This window comes from Mus pahari, chromosome 7, assembly GCF_900095145.1.
Source record: "Mus pahari chromosome 7, PAHARI_EIJ_v1.1, whole genome shotgun sequence".
NCBI classification, from domain to species: Eukaryota; Metazoa; Chordata; class Mammalia; order Rodentia; family Muridae; genus Mus; species Mus pahari.
The window spans coordinates 70693867-70715504 of NC_034596.1; the positions used below are offsets into that span (position 1 = coordinate 70693867).

Here is a 21638-nt window from a genome sequence, read left to right on the forward strand (position 1 = left end):
ATAAATCATCCGACAATTATGTTTTCCACTTTTCCTCTGGATAAAGAAGCTCAGAGCCAGGCGTGTAGACCTTGCCTGGCGTGCACTAGAGCTGACTCTCAGGAGAGTCTGCATTCTCACTCACGCTTCATCTACCCAGCCGGTCCGCCCCTCCCCGCTGCTCCTTATTGGTCATTCTCATATATTTTAACAACATTTCGTTTACTATCTGGAGCTGGAAAATAATAAAACAATAAAAAATTTTTAAAAGCACAACTTATTCAGACCAGACAGATGGTTTGATGGTAAAGGCACTTGCTGCTAAAGGTGACAACCTGAGGGTGAACCCTCCCACGACAGAAGGAGAGAACCGATTCCCACAAATTACCCCCTGACCTCCCACCCCAGTCATGGAATGCACACATCCACAGATGAATACACAGTGCACACAATTAATTAAAAAATAATAACTTGTTCAAGGAAAAGAGAAAAATATGTGGCAGGTCATATTTCAGAGATTTTATAAAAAATTCTATGCAGATTCAAACAGAAAAAGATTGGAGTGAGCCCTAGCACATAGCAGTGAGCTTTTAGAACCATCACAGGCAGCACTGAGCAGCAAAGACCCCATGTATTATGAAGTGTGGAGCCCTAGAGGGTCTCGGTTAGCAGTGAGCTTCAGGAAGCTCTGCAGACAGAGCCCCAGAGGAAGGAGAGAACCTGAACGGTCAGACTGTGTTGCACACCACCACAGTCCCACCCAAGTTACCAGTCAGATCTTTCTCTCAGCTCCCCTGAGCACAGTTGGGCCAAGAGTCTTAACTTTCAGTGATTCCCTTCACAAGGATGCATAAGTCAAGAAAAAAAAAAAAAAAAAAGATGGCTTCCCCCGCTCCTGCATCCAAACACTGCTAACTAAATGACACAAACTCACTGCATCTAGGATACAAATACGATACTGTATTGGTGGTCGATGGTTGCTGTAAACAAAGCACCACAAATTCATTATCTTTCCATTCTGAAGATCAGAAATCTACATGGTACCTCAATAGACTAAAAGCAAAGAGCCAGAAAATAGCATATCCCTGTAGGCTCTGGAGGAGGAACTCTGGCCTTTCCTAGAGACCCTCTGCACACATGGTTCATTGCTTCCTTCCCTGCGTCACAACCTCTGCTCCTGCTCGTGTATCTCCTTGTACACTGACTCTCCTACATCTGTCTTAGCATCTTGGAAGGAGACTTCTGATTATCTAGAACCCACCAGGTAACCCGGAATAATCTCCCCAACTCAAAGCCTTAAATTTAATCACACCTACCAATTCCATTTAGTGAAATTAGGGTCTAAAGGTCTTTGGGCACCATTATCTTAACTTCCAAGTTAGTAATCATTCTTGGATAGGCCAGGGGATATGAATTTGAGATGTGGTTAAAATCAATACAAAGAACTTTCCAGTCCTATCCATTCCATGAACTCAAATCCCTGATGGATTCAAACAGCCCAACCCAAAGACTGTGATATAAAATTATCCGAGGTGGAGCATTGGCTTGGTCACACTCCAAGTCAGACAGTGACGGAGTACTTGGCTAGCTCCCAGCACTGGCTGCAGAGATGCTCTGGCAGAGGAGAGCAGGAATATTTCCAAACACTGAGTCAACCATACAAAATAAATGAATAAAGTCATCACTGACTCCTCCCATTTAATTGTTTACCAAGGGCTCAGTGGTTTTGATGTCCCTCCCGCCTGGAATTCACACTTCTGGGTTGCTCCATCAGCCCTCCCTGCCCTCCTCCTTCCTTTCCCCCATCTTCCCCATCTTCTTCAGTTCCCCAGAAGATGTGAAGATGCAGTTAGAACAGAAATGTGATGCCAATGAGGTAATATGTAACATAGAAATTAGGAACTTCTCCGCGCCTGGCTAAGAACAGACCTGGCTTAGTTTATGGGCAGTTTCTAGCTGTAGCATTAATTTCTAGCCTCTAGATTCTTTAGCATATCATCTATTCGTTGTTCCTTTTCTTTCCTTTTCTTATAAAATCTATCAGCACTATGCTTTGCCTAGTCTCGGGGTGAATATACCCTTCAGAGGCCATAGCTATGACACATATTCATCCTCAGTCCCTGGCTTCGTGCCTTACTCTACACAGAGGTACCAATGGATGAGCCTCTCATCTGCAGGAAGTTAAGATAATGATGCCCAAAGACCTCTATACCCCTGAATATCCCAAGAGCATGAAGGTTTGGATATTTTAAACCCTTTCTTCAGACTTCTCATGCTGTGTTCTTCTTTTGTGTGTTCTCTGCGTTCCTCTGGCCACTTCTATTTTTAGGTGGGTCAGCACTCTCTGATCCGTAAGGCTACTCCCCTCCCCATGCCCGCGAGATCACACTGGGAAAACAGGCAGCTGGAAATACTATACTTCACGATTAGCTGGGACATCCAATCACACACTGCAGGGTAACAGAGAGAACTGTTGCTGACAGCTGATGTGTCAACCAATGTGATAGCTGTTAAAAAAAAAAAAAAAAAAAAAAACTGCTTTGATGCAATTTGGATTTGTCTCAAGAGACACAGGCAGGGGTCCTTTGTATTCTATACTTGTTTGTTTGTTTGTTTAGGATCTGGGACATAATGAGCCAGCAGTCTGCTCTCTGTCTCTCTGCCATTTGGCTGGAGTCAGATTTGGGAGCAGAGTCATTGTAGCTCTTGAATCCTTCTCCATTGTGCACCCACCCATCTCCCACGGTGCTCCCACCCATCTCCCACGGTGCTCCCACCCATGGTAGTTGGGTTGCAGGTGGTTCCAACCCCCTTGCAGACACTGGGATTAAGAGCTTGGGTTGCACCCTAGGCCCTAGGATTGATAACATCAATGACTGCTTTATGTCCTGCAAGGCTGGATCAGAGCAGTCCCTGCTGCCAGCACTGGGAGCTAACCAAACACTCCATCATCGCTATCTGTCTTGGAGTATGCCCAACCCGATGCTCAATGGCCTTCCTTGTTTTCTAGAATTGATCAGTTTCAATTCAACAACTGCGTTTTCCTGGCATTCACACCAGAAAGTATCACAGGCACCTTTTCTTGTGATTCCCTACATGCTGGGAACGTTGCAGGACCTGATACACTCCCTCCCACCTACCAGAAGTTCCTAAGGTTCCTAAACGCATTCCGCCCGTTGGCTGTGTCCCCACCTTGAAGCAGATGGCTCTTCTGGAGGCTGCAGGGACATTTCATCTGCCCCTTCATCCAATCTATACCCACGACTTAAAGTCACATCACTGGCCAAGCCCTGGAGGTTAGCTTTGCCTGCGAGGAATGCACAGTCCAGCCAGCTATTAATCATTGCTCTAACACCTCAGTGTAGGGGGGAATAGGGAAACAGGATAGATTCTGAAGAGGGGGAAAAAACAAAGAGATGATACCGATTAACAGGACCAGAGAGGAGAAAACAGACTGAGAGGCACTCGCCCATAGAAGATAAGGACCGAGGATTTACCACTTGACCCCATAATACTATGTCCATATAGGCTATCACAGAGGACCAGTGAACCCATACCCACAGACAGGAAGGGTTTCCGCGGATCTAGAAGTACATTTTTAAGTGAGTTACAAAACCTCAAAGACAAGTGTAAGTCCCCATATAGAAAGACCACTCTGAGTATTTACAATCATCCAAGCTGTTGGTACAATCTACTGAAATACTGAAGTAAACAAGGAAGAAAGCCGCTGTCCCCATGCTTCCAATGCCTACCGTTGCCTCCCCTTCTGGTGCTCTCAGATTTTGAGAGCCACGTCCCAGCTATGGCCCAAGGGACAGAGACATTCCAAGCTACAAGAAGACTCGTTTACAGTTTCATCTTCATCCTTTTATGGCCAGAGTCCCTTTGCATCTCAAATCATTACTGGGGACATGAGAAACCTCTGGGGAGTTTCTCCGATCACAGAGCCCTACATCCCTCCTCAGGCTTGGTAATAGGATTTTGTCCCAACCTCCCTGACATCTGAAGATCAGAAAGGGGAAGGTATGAACCAGGAGCCCAGATCCAGTCTCCCTTCGGCTTTGTCTCCATGGAATACACAGCTCCTTCTCATATGTATCACCTGTCAGTCACCTGAGGGTCTCTCCAAGGAGCCACACTGAGGAGCAGAAGAGGAAGATAGAGCAGGGGACCTGCAGGCCAATGGGAAAGGTACTACCTAGAAGCTTGAAAATTCATGGGCTCTAAAAGAGAAACATGGAATCAGTACAATGAGAAGAGTTCAGACAATGACCTGGAGGCCTAGAGGCAGGGGTCCAGACTTGTATTATAAATACGTCAGGGATGGAAGAAGAGCTACAAAAGTAAGGCGTTTATCATCTTTCCTCTCTCGTTCCTGCTGAGAGAGAAAGTATCCTTGCACTCTCAGCTGTTCAGCATCTCTCACTCTTTCCTGACCTTATGTGACTCGCTAGCCAGGCATCCTGTATTGCTGAGAAACATCTTTAGGTAGAACTGCATGTTTAACTCCTCCATTGCTGGTGGGATTGCAAGCTTGTACAACCACTCTGGAATCAGTCTGGCGACTCCTCAGAAAATTGGACATAGTACTACTGGAAGATCGAACAATACTTCTCCTGGGCATATACCCAGAAGATGTTCCAACTGGTAATAAGGACACATGCTCTACTATGTTCATAGCAGCCTTATTTATAATAGCCAGAAGCTGGAAAGAACCCAGATGTCCCTCAATAGAGGAATGAATACAGAAAATGTGGTACATTTGCACAATGGAGTACTACTCAGCTATTAAAAGCAATGAATTTATGAAATTCTTAGGCAAATGGATGGATCTGGAGGATATCATCCTGAATGAGGTAACCCAATCACAAAAGAACACACATGATATGTACTCACTGATAAGTGGATATTAGCCCAGAAACTTAGAATACCCAAGATACAATTTGCAAAACACAAGAAAATCAAGAAGAAGGAAGACCAACGCGTGAATACTTCATTCCTTCTTAGAGTAGCAAACAAAATACCCATGGAAGGAGTTACAGAGACAAGGTTTGGAGCTGAGACGAAAGGATGACCATCCAGAGACTGTCCCACCCGGAAATCCATCCCATAATCAGTCACCAAACGCAGACACTATTGCTTATGCCAGCAAGATTTTGCTGAAAGGACCCTGATATAGCTGTCTCATGTGAGGCTAGGCCAGTGNCTGGCAAATACAGAAGTNGATGCTCACAGTCACCTATTGGATGGAACACAGGGCCCCCAATGGAGGAGCTAGAGAAAGTACCCAAGGAGCTGAAGGGGTTGCAACCCTACAGGTGAAACAACAATATGAACTAACCAGTACCCCCAGAGCTTGTGTTTCTAGCTGCATATGTAGCAGAAGATGGTCTAGTCGGCCGTCATTGGGAAGAGAGGCCCCTTGGTATTGCAAACTTTATATGCCCCAGTACAGGGGAACACCAGGGCCAAGAAGTGGGAGTGGGTGGGTAGAGGAGCAGGGCAGGGGGAGGGTATAGGAGACTTTCGGGATAGCATTTGAAATGTAAATGAAGAAAATATCTAATAAAAATGGGGGGAAAAAACTGCATGTTTAACTTCAGATGATTTGGGAAAAAACGATTAGGAAAAAAATAACCGAACAAGAACATAAAAGTAGTAAGTGTTTACCTCATACAAATGCTAAAAATATAATATATATATGCATATATATATTATATATCAATGTAATGTAGATATATATAGAAAATATACAAGACTATAATCAGGAATAATGATCTCTCACGTATTTGTTATAGAAAGCTGTTTTAGCTCTAATTGTCATATAAGTGTCTAGATATATAAATATATACATATATCCTATTGTAATGACCCATCAAATATTAATTAGTAAATATTTGTATTTTCTTTCATTTCTTTGGTGTCTCTAATATGCCTCATTTTGCAGTGAATACAGAGTGTAGCAGCACTAAAGAATATGCCTACTTAATATTCATATTTCTTGTCATATGTAAAGAAGTATATCATAAGGTCCCCAATATTTACCTGGAAAGAACTCCTTATTTGTTATCTGAAAAGAAGGCCTATTCAGTTATGAATATTAAATAAAGATAAATGGAACAAAGAAAAAGCTCACAAACACATAAATCCTCAACTGAGTAACAAACAAAGAGACGGATGAATACATATAACCTAAGGGTAACACCCACAAAGGAAAGAATGGCCTCATGTTCTCCGAATTGTCTCGCAGTGCTGCAGAGAGGAAGGTAAAGAGGAGAGGTATACTGTGTATTCTCTCAACTGGTTTTTCCCACTGTGCCTGGATGGCAATAAAAAGCTGCTCTCAGGCCCTGCTGCTGTCTCTACAGCGCATGCCCTTCAGTGGGCCAGTAACACGCTCCGGGAGATGCCAGCACTCTCAAGTACACTACGTGTCCTTGGTGCCTTCGAAAAGCAAATGCAGGTAGAGAATCCAGGGCCTGTCCTGCTCATCCGGGAGAGGTGGCTCGTTCTGCAGCCCCGTGCACACCCAACTCGAGGCAAGTCCAGTCATCACGCTCCGTCCTCAGGCTCTATCTAGAGCGTAAAATAAACCTGAGTGAGCCTGCCAGGAACGCTTCAGAGAGCAAACACGGAAGACACGAAACAACTTGATAAGAGGTGACTTAGATGACACGCAAGCCGGTCTGTAGGGAGCCATAACAACAGTAGAATGTCCGCCACTGTGCCAGAGCGCTCGGCTGTTTTAAAGATGGTTTCACGTCCGCAATAACACACGTGAAAGAATAAGAGTGCTGCGTGCATCTCTCATGGATGCGCTGTGGAATCTTCTCCTGCTTCTCTAAGTACGATGTCTTCAGTCTCTTGCCACACCCCTCCTTGCTCTTACCAGGTTCCTCTGTGACGGTGCTCTGTAACTGATGACAGCTCGTCCTTGACAGGTGATGGTTTAGGCCCCTTCCAGTGACTAGCTGTTATAAACTGATGAATAGTCTTATGTATACATTATTGCGCATGTGTATGATCGTTCCTTGAAACACATTCCTGAAAAGTGTGTTGAGGCAGAAGGGGAGAAAAATCAGATTTCACGCTCAGGCTTTTCATCTATCGCCAAACAAGTTTCCAAAACATCTTCAGCAGATTTACATCTTCTCCAACAATGTGTGAGCACCCACATAAATGTAAGCATTTGCAAGTACTAGCACTCTCCCTTGATACCCCATGTGTCTGTGTCTCTGTGTCTGTGTGTCTGTGTGTCTTACTGGGCATTGTACCCAAGGCCGTAATATGCTAGGCCTATAAAAGCACTCTACCACTGAACTCCTTTGGCCAGGCTGGCCTCAAACTTATGAATCTTCTGCCTCAGCCTCCTGAGTTGCTGGACTTGCAGACACGTACCATTCAGCCTGACTGGTACCTTTTGCTTTAGCATTGCCATTTACAGGCCAAAGACTGTATCCGTTTAATTTGAAGTTTTGACTTGAATATTCATTATTCCTTTGTATGTGGGTCCTTTAAAGGTAATTGTTATTGATTAGGAAGTATGGTTTAGGATCTGGTAAGATAGCTCAGCACTTAAGGGCACTTTCTGATCTTGCAGAGGACCTGGGTTCAGTTCCAAGCACCAACAAGGTGACTCGAAACCATCTATAATTCTAATTTCAGGGGATTCTATGCCCTCTTCTGGCCTCCATGGGCAAATACACACATACACACATACACACACACACACACACACACACACACACACATACACACAAATAATACACATACATACATACATATAGGTAAAACACTCATACACAGAAAAGAATTAATATTTTTTAGTATGCTTGGGGCTAGGGACTTCTCAGTGATGAGGAGAACTTGCTGCTCAATCATGGGGTCTGGAGTTCGAATCTCAGCACCCACATCAGGACCACCAGCTCCAGGAGATCTGATGGCCAATTCTGACCTCCTCAAGTACCAGCACACACGTGCACACATACAAGCATGCACACATGCAAATAAATCAAGTTCTTAAAAAGAAAGTGTGCTCATATACAAAAGAGAAGACCTTACTTTCTTATATTATGAGCATTTTATAGAACATGTACCTTTCATTTTTAAGATAAATGACAGATATATCAGTCATTTCTTTATGGTTTTCTTCATTTGCAATGTATGACTCTGATAAGAAGAGCAAGAGTGTACAGAGACCTTACCAAAAACTGCACTCTAGTTTGTGGGCCACAGCTCCCATATGCAGATTTTTACTTATAAACTGGTCACTTCTTTCTAAAATCAAGGTGATAATCCCTCTGTATTTTGTGGCTAATGTCAGGCTTATCTGGCTATATGGGAACCTCGGGACACATGGTCAATGGTCCTGTCCTACTGACAGAGATGTATCTGCCACTGTTGACTATCAAACTAGAGGACCACCGCAAGCTCAGATGCCACCCAGAGAGGCATGTTTCCATGGCCTCCCTCACAACAGGTGGACCAGCTGCAGTGAGGGACATCGAACCAGTGACCCCATCCTGCCATTCAATGTCCAGTAAAGTTCACAGTGACCTTTTGGAAAATACCAAAGATGCCTCAGAGAAAAGCTTCAGTTTGGTTGGAGTTTAATGTACACTTCAGCCACCCAGATTCTATGTAGCAGCATACCCGAGATTTGCTAGCATCCAGACATGAGAATAAATAGTATCCAGCCATGGCTGAGGAGATGGCTCTGTCAATAAGCACAAAGACCTAAGTTAGATACCCAGAACTTACATTAAAATGCTGGCCGTGTTGGTGTATGCTTATAATCATAACTCTGAGAAGGCAGAGACAAGCAGATCCTGAGAGCTCATTGGTCAATCTGCCTAGCCCACAGAGTGATATCCTGGCCAGTGACCCCTCTTGCGGGGAAAAAAAAACAAAAACAAAGAAAACAGATGAACGGATCTCTTAAGAAACAGCGGTTGAGATTTCCTCTGGCCTCCGTATACATGTGCACACATCCAAATACACACATGTGTACCTGTACACACACATAGAAAAAACAGATTAAAAAAAAAAACAAAACAGAAACTCAAAAAGAAAGTAAACACGGAAATAAGTTTAGGTTCCTGATAGATAGGAAGGGGTTAGGGAAGCAGATCTTCCAGGCTAAGTGTGGAGCAAGTATTCCAGAATTTTCTTTCCAGCATCTCAGAGAAAGAGCTCCAGCAAAGGCACCATGAGTATGATTACAAAAGCTTTTGATCAGTTATGGCCCAGAAAGAAATCAGAGAGAATTAGGAAGGTGAGCCGGGGGCTGGTGGCCAGGATCTGGTGTGCTCTCACAAGGTTCTTGGCTTTCCCACTGCACTTCCTCTTGAGGGCACTGAGGGGGAAACACAGAAAGTGGGACCTGAAGACCAAGAAGATTAGATTTTTCCAAGAGACAGGATGGAGCCTGCATGGGGACAGCTATAAGGATGGCAAAAAAGACTTGGCATACAGACATTTAGGGGATAGAATGGGAAGAGATGGAATCCAAAAGAATCCTGGAGAAGGAAGGGCGGGGCCTAGCAAGACCGGGGAGCCAGGGTGCGGCTGTCTGGAGATTTCTTTGGCTTGGCCTTACCCCCAGTCTAAGTCAGCTCTCAGTCCAGAGCTCTTCCCACGTCTCCTCCAGCCCATCCCCCACTCTTCTTCCTCAAATAAATCCTGACCAGGCAAATATTTTTCCTGAGCATCCATCCCAGAACCATACCAACATCTTTCCAAGAAACCCCGTTCCCAGACTACAGCTCGTTAAGAAGGTGTTGGCTCAGCCATACCTTCTTACACCATACCACACTCTTGGAATCGTCAAAATGTTCACTTTCCTGATAGCTTTTCTTCTTCAACGTGCCAATACGGAAAAAAAAAAAAAAAAAATGGAGGCTTAGGAAAGCTATGGCTTTCTCGAGGTCCCAGGGTTGTTTCCCAGGGAGCCCAGGGCTCCAATTAGCTCTTCATGTCCAAACTGCAGGGAAATTAGAAAACGACTCAAGTGTATGACACAACTCTGGTCACAGCAGACATCATTAAGGGGAAAGAGAAACACAGCCAGGGCCAGACAATGCATGACAGTGGTATCCTGCCTTTTGTCTTGGGATATATATATATATATCGAGAGAGAGATAGAAAGAGAGGGAGAGGGAGAGGAAGAGGGGGGAGGGGAAGGGGGAGGGAGAGGGAGAGAAAGAGAGGGGGGAGGGAGAGGGAGAGAGGGAGAGAGGGAGAAGGAGAGAGATAGACACAAACACACACACACACACACACACACACACACACACGCCTACTGAGTGAGTTAAAGGGCAGCCTGGACTACACTACATTGTCTCAAAGGATATGGGGAGAAGGAAACTGGAGAGAAGGGGAGGGACGAGGAAGGGAAACCCAGCTCTCTACTCGGAATCCCAAGTAGTTCTCAGGAAAGCTGTTGGGTTTTCCCCTCTCGGGCTTAAGCGTCTTTTAAAGTAACCTTTGTTTCACACATACATAAGCCCGATGTTCCAGTAACAAGAGAGACCCTGACAAGGGAGGAAGGAAATGAGGGGCTGGGGCAAGCTGGCGCAGTCAGCAGCTGTAGGTTGCGGGAAGGGGCCCAGCAGCATAGAGCCAGGCAGACACTGGAAAGATGAGGTCCCAAGGAAGGAATCTGCCACCACTTACATTTAGGAAAGCGGTGCTTTCATCTAGATTCATACTAGCTGCTTTCTAACATATATGTTTAATGCCTCTGAATTTGTCCCTTAATAAAACGGACACAGACATTTAGGAGGCTTGGGGTTGGCGTCGAATCTGCTCAGCCTTTGGCAGGGACAGCGGTGTTTTTGTTTTGTTTTTTGAGGTAAGGTCATTCTGTGTAGGACAGGTTAGCTTTGAACTCTTGATCCTCCTGCCTCAGCCTGCCCACTGACAAGCTCTTTAGATAGAGTCACCATCTTGCCCACTTGCTCATTCATCAGTTCATAAACGTATGAGCAGAGAGCCACATGTATAACTCTCTTAATACTCTATTCCCTGGTAAGGTCTAAAAGTTAGGGCTTCCTCCTCCAAACTAACATTCCTGTGTTGCTATCCACCACACCACACAGTCGGGCTTTAGCCTACCACTGAGTACACTAGACAAGAGTGACACGGGTACCTGGTCACACACCGGGAACCAACAGTCTAAGGAACAGGACGTTTTCACTGTTTGGCTCTGTGGACTCGCCTTGCTTTCTCTAGGGTCTATGGGACTCACCTTGCTTCAACGCACTTGACTTCAGGAGATAACTTTGAGTCTCTGAGACAGCTTCCACCCAACCAGGAAAAGGCTTTGAACCCAATTCCCCAGTCCCCTGGAGGCTGGACTGATGGCCAGAGCGCTTCTGCTGTTGCAAATGAGATAGCTTTAAGATGTTAAAACACTGTGGGAATGAGGCCTGAGTCCTGCCTGGGCTATTTTCTCTCTGGATAAAAGTTAATGATCCTCCAGGGAGCAAACTTGTATCCTGGCTTACACGCCTCAAGAAATTAACCACTCCAATTCACCCCAGAACCAACAGAAGGAAGCAGCGATGAATGGATTTGAGCAAAGTCTTCATTTTACCTACTTAACAGGTCAGGGCATCTTTTCACACTTTCCTGAGAGAGCCATCAAAGCTATTAGCAGGTCATTTAAGTTCAGAAACCAACTCTAAAAGCTCCCAGAATTGGAAGGCGGTGGTCTGGGAAGATAGCCTGGGTGTGGCCTTCCTGGCAGCTTCATAGTCAGGGTTCAGCCAGGGAAGAGCTAGCTGCAGCCTTGCACGACCCTCCAGGACCCTCCTCTCCATGAGTGGACCCTGTGCCGAGTTCCTGTTCTGAGTATTCAACAGCCGCTCCCTGCCGCCGACTATGTGCTGGGCATGGGCCTCTGTCCTCTGTCCTCAGGGGGAACATAAAACGGATTTGAACAGCTATCGTTTAGGGTTAAAAAGTAACCAGTGGCCCACAGTGAAGATCCCACCCTGTGACAGTTCATATGCACGGGGTAGTCAGGCAGGAAGAATGGGCACTTACTGGGTACATTCCTGCAGCATCTACTGTGAACTAGGTCGGATCTTATGTCCTTCCATGTCCTCCTCACAAACGATCTATGACTCCACACTCTTATTACATGTGTTTAGGGGAGGGGAGGGCATGCCACAGCACACTCACGGAGGTCAGAAAATAATCTGTGGTAGCCGGTTCTCTTCTTCTGTCACCCGGACCTCTTTTTAGTAGAAAAGAAACACAGGATCTAGGGGGACTTGGTGGTATCCCTAAGGTTGCTCTAATGATGAAAAGCAACGGAAAGGAATCAAAGGCAGAGCGGTCTGGGGCGAAACCACCCTGTTGCTGTGACCTCATTTCATGGATGATTAGCACTCGGTGGCAGCACCTTCCTTCTGTGGAGTTGTTGACTAATTCCTTGCCAAGCAGCGGAGCCCCATGGGACACAGGTTGGCAAGCAATAAGACATCCACGGCTGGTCCAGGACTCACAAAGCCTTGTCTTGTACAACAGATACTGACCTCGGTCTCTGACACCCCTTGATGACCTCCAGCAGAAACAGGAAAGTGACTCTCCAAGATAAGGACACAAGCCCTAACTAAGTCCTGTTTTTAGTGTCCGCCGCCGCCGCCGCCGCCACCGCCGCCAATTCCCTTCATTTTTTTTTTTTCTTTCCATTTTCTTAGCCAAAGGATTTAAGAGCCTGACGAAGCCTTCAGAATAAACGCTGATAGGGGAGCCACAACAGCCTGGGAAACACAGGGTCAACCATACAGACTCAATTTAGACATCTCCACCAGAAACCCTTCTCTGACCAAACGCTAGCGTAGTGTATAAACGCACACGTGCTCGGCCATGCTCCCAGCCCCCTGCATTACCCTGTGCGTGCTACGCTGCTGGTGGCTCTGCCTTTTACTTGCTCTGCATCTGCTCTCTCTCTGTTTCCAATATTGAGCTCAGCCCAGGAAGGGGGGGGGGGGCAGGGTGCAAACTCCAATGCTGGCTTAATGGTCCTTGCTCACACTTATCTCAGGCCTGGTGGAACTCCCTAGAGCCCCAGCTGCCAAGGAGAAAAGGAGGGGGGTGGAAGGAAAAGGAGCTGAGGGGAATAACTCTTCTCTAAGAAAAGGGGGGGGGGGGTGAGCTGGGCTTGCGGGACTGTAGTGACAAAGGTCACGGCCACTGCTTAGGAATATCTGTAGTATTCAGTATAGCCTCCGGGATGGCTCAGCTTCTAAGGCTTGCCTCCTCTTGGTCCTGGGCCTGTGGGTCACAGAACAGTGCGCGGGATCTCATGAACAGCAGCCCTGACCTCCATGAACCCAGCTCACTGGAGGCAGGAAATTCCATGTTGTAATAACTGGAGTTCTTCCATTCATTCTTGATCCATGACTAGGTAAGCAACTGGTCTTTAAAGAACTCATTTAGACCGATTTCAGGAACGGCAGCCCGGGCTCTCTTCTGCCAATGTGCACAAAGAAGGAAATAAACGGAACGAAGAACTCTGGGAACGAAGAATTCCCATTGCTAAAGCCTGACTTACGGACAGAAGTAAACATACTAATAGGCCCCACCCCGGCCTGTCAGTTGTCACTGCGGTGAGGACTTCACTGAGCTGAGTTTGGTGTTTAAAAACACAGATTCGGAAGCGCAACTGACTGCAGTCATTTTATCAAACCGAATACATGGGGATCTGGGTGGATTAGAAAAATAGCCCCCACTGCCTGCGGAGGCTGTGCCGTTAAAACAAGTGCTTTTCAAAGAACAGCATTAGGAAGCGTTTTTTACATATAGGACGCCCATCAACCTGAAAATAAATCGAAGTAAAAACCAGCACCAAGTCAGCATTCGCGTACTGCCAGCTAGGGAATGTTTCTGACACATTAGAGATCCAGTTCTCAAAGGCCCCGGTCCTGTCACCCTTCCTGTCCCGCACAGCTGACGGCAGAGGGGACCAAACCCACTTTTACTTTGTTGTTGTATGTTTTCTAATCAACTGGGGGAAATGGGTGTTCACGCATATTGGGTTCCCTATTCCCTAAAGGAGATTTGGGATTTCTGGAAGCTTAACCTTGCCCTTCCCACCCACCAAGAGAACCATATCCCCCCTGCACGCAATCCGGTCCCTCTCGGCTGAGCAGCAACTCGAGACCTGATGTCATTCCCAGACGTGTGCGGAGCGGCTAGTGTGCCCACATCACTCCTCACTTTGGGTATGATTGCTTGGCGTGGCATCAAGCCTGCTGGGTAAATCTAACCCTGTAGGTATGTGAAACCACATACCTAACATCACATGCCCAGACACCTCTTGGACTTTGTTACTATCTCAGAGTCAGATTAAAAAAACAGTTCTCTCTCTCTCTCTCTCTCTCTCTCTCTCTCTCTCTCTCTCTCTCTCTCTCTCTCTGTGTGTGTGTGTGTGTGTGTGTGTGTGTGTGTGTGTGTGTGTGTGTGTGTGGTGTAGCATATGTGTAGGTACATGGGTACATGGGTGCTGGGGACCCAAAGTCAAGACTTTATGTTTGCACAGTAGGCACTTTACCAACAGATCCTCGAGGTTTCTAATGGTTTGTTACCTAATTCTGTATCCTGAGAGGTAGCCCAAAGCAGAGGTAGTGATAACCTAGCCAGAGAGAGACCTAGCATCCTCTCCTTCCGGAGCTTCATACGGCAGAGCCTAGCAAAGGTCACCTACCAGTCTACAGAGTACTCGAGGGATCGAGGGGCACCAAAACTATCCATCTCCATTGAGAGATCTGGAGGTGGCTCGGGCCATCTGCCGTCGTGGCAGCCCAAGGTTCTCCTTCATTTGGAAATCGTGCTGTCAACTCGGTTTAGAATATACACCAGCGAGACATATGTTCATCCTCCCTGCCCAGAGAGACGTTGGCATGAGACGTTCTGCCAATTGAAGCCTGTGTTTATGAATTCTCTTCTCTTCTCCCCTAGTTACCGTGACAGTGGGAGGCAAGCAGCACTTGCTTGGACTGTACGACACCGCAGGACAGGTACGCATTCACTGCCTTGTTTCTTTAAGGGGTATGGAAGGGGATGTAGGAGAAAAATGGTCCACTTGGCTCATCCAAAAGCTAACCATGCAGACATTTCTCATTCTGATCATTTGGGGCCCGTAGATTTTTCTACCCAAATGACATCCAAATGTGCATTCTTAATATATATATATGTACATGAATATATATTCTTATATTATATGAATATACATAAATGTATATGTTTATTCCTACATTATATATTAATTTTAAATATATCTGTGCTGCATATTCTGGCATATATATAATTTATATATACATATGTGTGTGTGTGTGTGTGTGTGTATGTGTGTGTGTGTATAAAACCTTAAATCATTGTCCAAGATACTGGTGATATGTTCGAATCTACTTTACAAACTGTGGTTTTACCCCTTTTTGTTCCAATGATGAAGGTCAACCCCAAACTACTGAAAACTGACTCTGAAGTTTCTAAGACTCCCCAAATATTCTTATTCTGTCACAAGTGTTTCTTCGGGTTTGAGAGTGGAGGGGCATGGACTTGAATCCCCAGCGGTGAACCTGCACATGGTTGTCCTTGGGTGAAAGCACCCGGTAACTGCCTTTTCCTGAACCTCACACAGGGCTGTGGAAAACATCCAGTGTTAGAAGTTCGCCGGGTGGAGGAGGGGATGTGGATGAGCCATGGATGGCTGTGGCCTAATTTCTTGGATAAAGCGTGTTACCATATGTCTTGAATCATTTATTTAGGTCAAAATCAGCGGGTTGTTCAGTCAGTCCAAATTTATACAGCTTAAGTCCTTTGGCGTGAGTATTTGACCATGGTATTTCCCACTGTGCGTTCCTTGGTAATTGTTAAGAGCTATGCATTTGTGGAGTCCTTTTCTCACAATTATCTGGAGATATATCATTTTGCTCAACTTGAAAGCTCTCTACTAGAAAATAAATAAATGGAAACTCTTCAAGGTTTTCAGTGTGCATTTGCAAGGACCACTGACAAGTGTATGTGAGACAGCAAAGCTGGCGTTTCCAGCCACGACAGGGAGTCTGAATATTCCAGCAACAGACCCAAGGCTCCATGCCAGGACCCTCCATGCTTCTACTCATGGCCAGATGACTGTTAAAAAAACAAACAAGCAAACAAACAAGCAAAAACACTGTCAGAACTAAGGGATAGGGTGACCTCTCCCATCAATGTCAAGAAACAGAAACAAAACTAGGGGAAATATGTCCCCGCAGCTGGGCAAGGGGAAAAAATCAACTTGGATCCTCTGATCCAAGAGAGTGTAGCTCCTACCAGAAAACATCTCAGCAAATGAGGTCCATGGATTTGGGAGCTGGAACTGCCTACTCTAACTCACTCTCGTAATCAGCAGGGCGTCGCTACTCTTGACAACCTCAATGTATAGAGTGCATACAATCCAGCTTGCAAAGCCCAGTGCCACAAGGATTCTTTCATACTGTTGCAACTTGCCTTCCTAGAAAACTCTGGAAGCCTGTGCCCATTCAGCTCCCCCATGCTTCTGTAGTAGCCCACAGCAGTAGTTGGGTCCTATGCATCAGTTGCCCCAAGAACAATGTCCCTCGATCTCTATTTCATTTCACATCCAATAAAACCGCTTAAAAGCTCTTGTAGAGTTGAGTTATTATTTCCCATTACCCTGTCCTTTAAATAAATAAATAAATAAAAATACTCACGTAGGAGTGGAAGTGATAATATATTGTGAAAATACCTTTCAACTTGAAATTGAAGCATGTAGGGCGGCCCTGACCTCTGACACGGGGTGAGAAATGATGTAAGATGTAATAACAAATAGGTTCAAGCTATTCCTTCCACTTAACTCTCACCTTGATGCTTTTCTCCACGAATTTTGAAGTCTCTGGATAGACAACGTTCACACGGGAGCACGAAGTCAATGAAGCATGAAGAAAGGAAATCAGAACCTATCAGGCGGCTCCGTCTGGGCCTCCAGGTCTATGATTAAGGACTTTGAGAGATAATTTTCAAGAAATCCTGAAAGAACTGGAGTAATTAATCAAAAAAGTTAGAATCAAGACCCAAGGGAGTCCTTTCAGCAGTGGAAGATTTTAAATGCAGGGGTAAGCACATTACAGTGAACATCATTCCTGTTCTGGAACGATGATTCTCAAGCTTGAGCCTGGCACCAGAACCACCCAGAGCTTGTTAAAATCCAGCCACAGGGCTCCACCCCACAGTTTCCAATTCTACAAGTCCAGGATGGGCCCCCAAGAACTCACACTTATGCTAGGTTTCCATTGCTGCTACCCTGAACGGCACACTTTGAGAGCCACGACTTTGGGAATTGTCACTAGAGCGAGGATGGCTAACCAGCAGCATTGCTCTCGTATGTGGAGCATCTTAGAGATGCGCAGCAAGAAATACTTGGGAGATGAAGGTGGCTAGGGTCGAAATGTAGCCTATCCTCAGCTACACGGGAAGTGCAAGGACATCCTGGGCTACATGAGACCTTGTCTCAAAAACACAACAGAAAGAAATGCAAGCCCTCATACCTCAGCCCCAAATCAATGAATTTAAGTCTTTGATGGATGAAGCATGTTCCCAGCAAAATAACCACATCTACAAATTAGCCAAAAAGCTTCACAGCAAATGTAATTTAGAAGGTGTATTAGTCAGGGTTTTCTAGAGGAACAACACAGATAGAACAAATATATAATATCATATATCATATATCAAATATCATATACTTATTACTTATTATATTTAACCGATAGACTTGCTTACAGGCTGTAATCCAGCAAGTCTAACAACGGGTGTTTACTAACAGAAGGTCCAAGAAACCAGCAGGCCCGTGAGGTTGGATGTCTCCATTGTTCTTCCGGAGATGCCAGGATCCCACAGAAGTAGGCTCTAATGCCAGTGAAGGAACAGACGTGCCAGTGCAAGCAAGAACAAGCCGGCAAAGAGCGAGCTTCATTTCTCTGTGACCTTTACACAGGCTGGCAGCAGAAGGTGTGGCCCAGATTAAAGGTGGCTTTTCCCACTTCAAATGATTTAATGAAGAAAAATCCTCCATGGGTGAACCCAGACACTTGGCTTTTAGTTAATTCCAGATGTAGTCAAGTTGACAACCAAGAGTAGCCATCATACAAGGCTTGTCCCAAAAGTCCCAGTCCCCATTCGAAGTAGTACAGTGTAGCCTTCAGCAACACTCTACGAAATGCCACTGAAGTCACAAGGAATACCTACAACTAATTGAAAATTACTCGCTGTGTCTATCACTAAATAAGGAAAGAGAAATGATCTCAGAACAGAATGGTAGATTCAGAGCCACAAACACAATGGCCATGAGTCTCTAACCCCAGCTATCGAGTTCTGCCTAATCTGAGTAATTAGATTGTCTTACAAGAATAACCCAAAGAGGTGTGTCCTCACCTTTGTCCCAGGCTAACTGTAGAGGGTGGGGGGGGGGGGGGGGTGGGATTGTGAACAACTCAAGAAACAAAACTGTTCTGAAAGGTCCAGTGAGAGGAAGTTGTTATCCCCACTCTCGAAGGAAGCAACCCTGAGCAAAACTGTTTACCTGCCTCCCTCCACCATTCGGCTTCCAACATGGCCGCTGCAGAGTTAGCCTCAAGACTCACCATTTCTCAGCTCAGCCAAGCTTTTGCTAAGGACGCTAATGAGGCCATGCATATGCTGCCAGCACTTGGAAGCTGGCTTCCTCCCCGGACTCCTGAGACAAACTATCATTAGGGCTTTGAATGGGGCACTTTGAAGGAAAAAAAAAATCTTTCAGCATTCACTCGGATGGAATTTCACACACCTAAGTGTTGGTAGTGCACACCTGTAATCCCAGCATTCAGGAGGCAGAGGCAGGTGGATCTCTGAGTTCGAGGCCAGCCTGAACTACAGAGCAAGTTCCAGGATAGCCAGGGCTACACAGAGAAAATTCTGTCTCAAAAAAAAAAAAAAATCAAACAAGGTTATTAACAAGGTTATTAAGGGATTTACCCCTCAGTTTACCCAGCAAACAACAGGGCATTCCTCCAGCTTAACCTATAATCTATTCATGTCAGGCCAGCTCACCTGACTGACTTCTCTCCTTGTCAAGTATAAGTGACAGTTTCTCTGAAAGTACTTCCTGTGCTCAGATCCCTGGCTCTGCTGCAGGAAGATACTCGGAGTTCTAAGATGTACTCCAGGCCCCGCTGGCTTGTTTGGCATGTGCCATGAGAAACATACTATAGAAAGCATGACGCCAGAATGGCAAGGATTGAGCCTAGCCTGAGCATGCATGGCCTGGGGAAGAATAGAGTGTGAGAGGGGTTTCCCAGGCCAATGTTCAGGGCGAGGTGTCCTCTGCGCCTGCAGCGGATCAGCCATGATGGTGAGGCAGGCAGGAGCTTACCACTCTTCGTTGTGGCTATGGCTAGGAAGTATGGCAGAGGCCCAGAATTAGTACAAAAAAAGGGGGGGGGGGGACTTGGTGATGCCAAGAGGCTTTTGAATCCATACCCGCTGATGGCTTGAGTTCTGTGGTGAAGCACACATGGATTGTAGATTGTATTACACGTGAAGATGGTGCAATCAGCTGTGAGGAAGGGCTAAGCGTCGAGGCCCTTCTGCGCCTCTGGGTAACCGGTGCCTGTGTGTTTTCTGAAGGGATGGTGTTTTAACTCATAAAAGCCTCTAGACAGTGCTTTGGAGGGCCAGGATGAACACAAGGGGACTTGGGCTATGGTACGGTAGGTAGGGATTAGGGGCCATGTAGGTTTCTGAGTACCTGTTTCCCTTTGCACAGAGGTGGATCTGGGGCTGTCAGGTGTGGACACTGTGGGAACTCTCAGCACAGACTGGTCAACTCCCAGGTCCCTAAAGATGTTCTTGAGCAGGTTCACCACAAAGGGACAGTGCTCGAGTCATGAAGCCATTAGCTCCCCTTGAGTTCGGATCCCTGGGAACACATTGCACAATGGATTTATCCTCAGCTCCGGGTCTGGTGTGAAGCTTAGAATGCGCATGTCCGGTAAGTGCTGCTGTCAGTTGTAAGGAAAACAGCGCCAGCGCCTCCGAGTTCTGCCTGGTACTTCATGCTCCAAGAGGCTGGGAGTAGAGCTTCCTTTGGTTTGTGAGCTTCCTGACACTTATCCCAGGTTGTCGGCACCAGCTCTGGTTTCCATATTCTGAGTCCAGCTAGTCTCGGAAAGCTGGACACGGCGGGAGCTCAGGATGTTGCTCAAGAGCGTGAAGGGTGGGGACGAATTCTCTGGATTCAAACCCCTACCCCGCCCGTCACTTCTACTTCAGTGTAGTTTGTGAGTTCTCGTTGCCTCTGTTTCTTCATCTGTAAAGTGTAAAATGCTCATCCGGTTGTCAGAATACAATGCTTTAGTATGTGGGACGCATTGGATTGATGCTTTGAATACAGTCAGCGCTTAAATGATAGAGTGAAAGGGTCCATCCTTCATCCAAAGCCAGCAACAGCTGCAGGTCCTGGAACCCCGGCCCCATCCCTATCCCTGGTATCCTTGGATACCAGGGATGACTCTGAAATTCACTTTTCTGATCTCTAAAGTAGTAATGAGACCCGAATATTCGTGAATTGTGATTGCTTCTTAGTCAAGGTCCTTCATCTTTGTTTTTGCTAATCTTGGGAAAGCTAAGAATGGGTCCTTAGTTACTTTTTACCAACAGCTTGTCGTGAGGGCAGCATCATCCAGCGCAGTCCTAGAAACCGCGCAGAGATGCATGGGGTGAGAACGTTTGAGTTGCTTATTGAGAGAAAAACACTTATTCTGAGGTTTTAGGCGAACTTTCCATAAAGTGTTGACGCCAGACCCTGAGCTCCAGATGGCCCTGTTGGCTCAGCCAATGGCAGAAGAGGAAGTCTTGTGTGTTTCCAAGTGGACCTGGGGTTGCCATTAATGAGCCCCAGCTGTACTTCCCTCCTGCCGGCTCACATGCCTCTGAAGTAGAAGCCCTTGTGGGGAGAGAGGAGCTTCGCAGATCAGGTCCTGGTAAAGCTGTGTGGACGCAGCCTTGAGCCCGGGGCAGCCCTTCCTGCTCCCACAGTCGTTGGTGGCAGCTAAGCTGCCCTGGGCTGTGATCTGGTGGTGAGAGATACCATTTAATCCTCACACAATGTGCAGGCCACCTTATGTCTTGAGGGACGCATGTGCAGGGAACTTGGGATCACTATGTTGAGAAACGGGCACCTGCTTAGGTGAATAGCAGAGAAGGCTGCGCCTGACGCCAGGACACACTCATCCCCGCGGGCAGTGGTGCTCAGAGTGTGGTCCAAGAGCAGGCTTTTCTCGTTATCGTTTGTTTGGGTGAAGGTCCACAGAGAAAAGGGTGAGATAGATACTTTCCCTCTACCGTCCTGTTGTTGGATATCTGATTCTGAGAGCTACAAGGCTGACAGCAGGAAGAAGGGAGTATGGTAACCTGAGACCCCGAAACTGTTTCAGGCTGACTGGGGTGTATGGGGCTCGGATCCCCAGGAACTTAAGCCTTAGCCATCTGGGAGTCTAATGAGCTCTCAAGAGATACCTGTGCTGCTGGTCTGGAAGTTAGTGTAAGAATTCGGATGTAGAGGATCGTCTGGACTTGACATTGGAATTTTCCAGTTCAGTCAGATAAAAATA

General features: G+C 46.2%; 1 protein-coding gene across 2 annotated transcripts in view; it reads left to right on the forward strand.

The window, feature by feature from the left end:
- Positions 1-21638, forward strand: part of Rhoj (ras homolog family member J) — a 79962-nt gene that overhangs the window by 46425 nt on the left and 11899 nt on the right. For both annotated transcript variants that reach the window (XM_021201875.2, XM_029540919.1), the window contains exon 2: positions 14950-15008. In XM_021201875.2, coding sequence (XP_021057534.1) covers positions 14950-15008 — 59 coding nt within the window. The remainder of the gene's footprint in view (positions 1-14949; positions 15009-21638) is intronic.